Source organism: Buceros rhinoceros, unplaced genomic scaffold (genome assembly GCF_000710305.1).
Source record: "Buceros rhinoceros silvestris isolate BGI_N320 unplaced genomic scaffold, ASM71030v1 scaffold27811, whole genome shotgun sequence".
NCBI classification, from domain to species: domain Eukaryota; kingdom Metazoa; phylum Chordata; class Aves; order Bucerotiformes; family Bucerotidae; genus Buceros; species Buceros rhinoceros.
Window position 1 is genome coordinate 9,737 of NW_010392926.1, and position 4,079 is coordinate 13,815.

General features: G+C 60.1%; 1 protein-coding gene across 1 annotated transcript in view; it reads left to right on the forward strand.

Annotated features, from left to right (window-relative positions):
- Positions 1-4,079, forward strand: part of RNF157 (ring finger protein 157) — a gene marked incomplete at its 3' end in the record, with an annotated part of 12,469 nt that overhangs the window by 4,581 nt on the left and 3,809 nt on the right. Inside the window, exons 3-11 of the mRNA XM_010144682.1 lie at positions 522-668; positions 1,220-1,337; positions 1,446-1,512; positions 1,666-1,709; positions 2,066-2,113; positions 2,350-2,421; positions 2,989-3,148; positions 3,468-3,580; positions 3,905-4,026. Coding sequence (XP_010142984.1) covers positions 522-668; positions 1,220-1,337; positions 1,446-1,512; positions 1,666-1,709; positions 2,066-2,113; positions 2,350-2,421; positions 2,989-3,148; positions 3,468-3,580; positions 3,905-4,026 — 891 coding nt within the window. The remainder of the gene's footprint in view (positions 1-521; positions 669-1,219; positions 1,338-1,445; positions 1,513-1,665; positions 1,710-2,065; positions 2,114-2,349; positions 2,422-2,988; positions 3,149-3,467; positions 3,581-3,904; positions 4,027-4,079) is intronic.

The following is a 4,079-nucleotide window of genomic DNA, read 5'->3' on the forward strand; positions in this document are numbered from 1 at the left end:
CACGAGCCACGGGGAGGGAAGGGTCTGGCTGGATGCTCCCAGGGGATGCTGAGCACAGGATGCTGTCCTCTCGGCATGGGCGGGTAGAGGGGATGAGCCCTTGCTGTCTAAATGTACCCCGTCTCCTCCTGGCACGGGTGAGCTTCCCGCACGCGGGCGCTGGCTGCACTGCAGGATTAAAGGAGCTTAGTGCTGCCTTTGAAGTGCTTTGCTGTTTCTGCCTCCCCGGCTGTCCAAAGGCTTTGGTGGAGGGAAGATGGGGATTGCAACGGGCCAGGGGATTCGGGATTAAGGCTGAAATCTGCCTGCGGCACTTCTCAGTCTGCAGGCTTGTCCTTGGGCATGGTGGGCCCTCCTGTCATGCCTCAGTTTCTCCTCATGGAGGGAGCAGCCCTCTTTGGGGGCTTTGATACCGAGGGGAACCTCACACTGGGGTGGCCATCTCTGCTGGGGGACGGTCCTGGGGCACCCTGAGCCTTCCCTGAGGGGTGCTCATCTCCCAGACCCTCTGTGCTCCCCAGGTGCTCGGAGGAGGTGAAGACCCCTGGGGAGGAAGTCAGCAAAGCCAAGGTGCACTACAACGTGGAGTTCACCTTCGACACGGACACCCGTGTGGCCATAACCATCTACTACCAGGCGAGCGAGGAGTTTCACAACGGGGTGGCGAGGTGAGGACCCCCAGCCTGGCGTGTTCATGTGCCCTCCCAGCCTGGCCTGTGTCCCCCCAAGCCCAGTGTTTCTTCCTGGCTGGGGTTGTGGGGCTCTTCTCCCCAGAGCAGCTGCCCTCCTTGGGGCAAGAGGCAGCAGCTGGTAGTGCTGAGGTTGGAGAGGGCTTCCTCACCTCCTCCGGGTGCCACCGCCAGGTCCCATGAGCCCCTGCTGCCTCCTTCCCCATTCCATCCTGCTCTCTCTTCTTACCTCCGGCTCAGAGCTGAGACCAGGAGGAATCATTGCCCCTCCCAGTCCTCACTAGGTTGGCTGCAGGGTTGTCCCTGTCCCCTCCTGTCCTGTGTTGGCTGCCCTGGGGTTATTTTAGCCTTCTGGATTATTTTAGCCCTTTTTAGGGCTTCTTGCCTCATCTTCAAGAGGCATCCAAGAAGAGAGGGGAAGCGTGACCCCTCTCTCTCCCATCTTCCTGGCATCCCCATGAGCTGGGGGGACTGGAAAGAGCGTGGGCACACAGCAATGCCCCTGATTCTGTCCTCTCTCCATGGGACAGCTACATCCCCAGGGACAACAGCTTGCAGTCGGAGACGGTGCACTACAAGCGCGGGGTGTGCCAGCAGTTCTGCGTGCCCTCCCACACCGTCGACCCGTCCGAGTGGAGTGAGGAGGAGGTGGGTCCCACTGGGCATCAACCGTGGCGCCGGGTACAGTTATGGACATGGGACAAAGCCTCCATCACTGTTCTGTCTCACCAAGCCTCTCCTCCTGTCTCCCTCCAGCTGGGCTTTGACCTGGACCGGGAGGTGTACCCGATGGTGGTGCATGCGGTGGTGGATGAAGGAGAGGGTGAGGAGGGGGTTCCTTGCTGGGTTGGGCTTGCCCAGTTGCTGGCACTGTGGTGCCAGCCCTTGCACCAAGCAGGCAGACTCCTGCTTCTCCCTGCTGCTGCCATGGCCCGGTGTGTCCCCTGAGTCCTGCCTGTCTCTGTGTGTCTTGCAGAGCACACCGGGCACTGCCATGTGCTGCTGGCCACCTTTGAGAAGGTAAGTGCCCAGCTGGGACTGTCCTTCTTGCCCACCAGGTGCTAGAGCCTGGAGAAACTCTGTGAGCTTGGGATGGTGCTGCTGGGCTGGGGCTCTTTTGGGGCTGCTTCTGCAATTCTGGGAATTTCTGAATCCTTGATTTTAAGCACTCTCTTTGGAGGCATTTGGTCCCAACTCCATCTTCCTCACCCCAACAAGTCTCCAGCCTTGTGGTGTGACATCCCACACCTGCCTGGTACCGGGATGTTGCGAGTGAGGAGGAAGCTGTGACAGCTACACGGTGGGTGGGTGCTTGAGCACAGCAGGCCCTGGGGTGCACAGTCCCCATGTCCACCCATGCACTCTTCTCCCTCCAGCACAGTGATGGCACCTTCTGCGTGAAGCCCCTCAAGCAGAAGCAAGTGGTGAGTGTCTGGGTGTCCTTGTGGGCAGGGCAGTGAGGGGCTTTTGGGGAGCAGCAAACTCCAGTGCAGGCAGCAGCCTGTCCCTGCCCTGCTCCCCCCTCCAACCCTTTTTGAGTGTGATTTCGAGTGCATTGATGCAAAGAGAAACGCTGGACATTGGGGCGAGGAGGGCTGGGAGCTGGGGTGGGAGGAGGGCACTTGTCTCTGCTCCTCATCCCTTTCCTGCGGGGTTACAGGTGGATGGTGTGAGCTACCTTCTGCAGGAGATCTACGGCATCGAGAACAAGTACAACACACAAGACTCCAAGGTACACGCCGGCATCCCCCAGCGTCCATCCCATGCAACTTCCCTCATCCCTTCTTCCCTTCCCCTAGCACAGTCCCAGCACTAAAACGTGCTCAGGGCAAGAGCTGGCAGCACAGCACCGAGCTGCCGGGGTGTGCAGGTGTGTGGGGACACTTTGTGTTGGCATCAAAGTTGCTGGAGGCAGAAAGCTGAAAGATTGAGCCCTTTTCCCCCCATCCTTTGTGGTCCCTTGGGAGAGTGGTGGATCTTGCTGGATTAGTTGGGGACAGTGGGACTCAAAGTGTGGGACACACCTCCCCCTCTGCTATATATATTTATGTGTAAATGTTGGGGTGAAGGCTGTGTCCCTCCATGGGGTGCCTGATGCCTCTGGCCTCATCGCCCAGTGTCCAGGAAGGGAGGGGTAAGCTCCCAGGGCTGTATTTGAAGAGCAGGCAGCTCAGGGACACAGACAAGACCCTGCAGTGAGCTCTCGGGGCACCCAGCTCGTATTTGAAGCCACCCCTCCTCATGCCACATGGGCTGGGGACCCTGAGACCAAGCGGTTCCCATATCTCCCATGGGGCAGGTGGCTGAGGACGAGGTGAGCGATAACAGCGCCGAGTGCGTCGTCTGCCTCTCGGACATCCGTGACACCCTCATCCTGCCTTGCCGCCACCTCTGCCTCTGCAACACCTGCGCCGACACCCTGCGCTACCAGGCCAACAACTGCCCCATCTGCAGGCTGCGTGAGTATGTGCCCAGGAAACGAGGTCATCTTCCTCCCTCCTGGGCTCCCGTTGAGTCCGTACAGGCTGTGAGAGGGAGCACGTGTTTCATATACTGCACCCTAAGGGCCGGGGGGCTGGCAGCTCTCGGGGCAGGAGGAGTCTGGTGTCTTGGGGTGGGAGGGGTTGGCATCTCCCATCCTCGGGTCCCTCCAGGTCCCTCCCCTCCATGCAGTGATGCGGGGATCCCCCTTCTGAGAAATGGGCTGGCATTTTGAGGGGTGGGGTGTCTCCTTTTGTTGCCCAGTTTTCACCCCACCATTCATCCCTGCTGCTGCAGCTTTCCGAGCCTTGCTTCAAATCCGAGCCATGAGGAAGAAGCTGGGCCCCCTCTCGCCCACCAGCTTCAACCCCATCATAGCCTCGCAGACCTCCGACTCCGAGGAGCACTCGGTCAGTGCCTGGCTGAGCCCAGCCCGCCCAGCAACTGTGGGACACCTGCACCCTCCACCTGACTGGGGAGGTTTGGGGACACGTGTTCTTCCCAGAGCCAGGATTTATTTACTTAATGCAAGTTTGATACTGCAAAAAACCAGGCTTTTGATTGGGTAGAAAGACGGTGAATTTGAGACTTGCATTTATGCAGGTAGTTTGTCCGTTCTTTGGGGTTTGGCTTCTCCCTGGAGCATCCTGATCCTGCCAGGAGCTGGGGTGGGGAATGGGGGACAGTGAAATGGCCCGGGGGGGACTCTCACTGCGTCTCACCCTTCTCCCCAGTCCTCAGAGAACATCCCCCCGGGCTACGAGGTGGTGTCGCTGCTGGAGGCCCTCAATGGGCCGCTGATGCCCTCGCCGGCCACCCTGCCGCTGCGTGCACTGGGAGAACCCCCGGGCGTGGGGACCCTGCCCTCCTATGGCAGGGGTGGCCCCCTGCACCCGCCGCGGTGCCCAC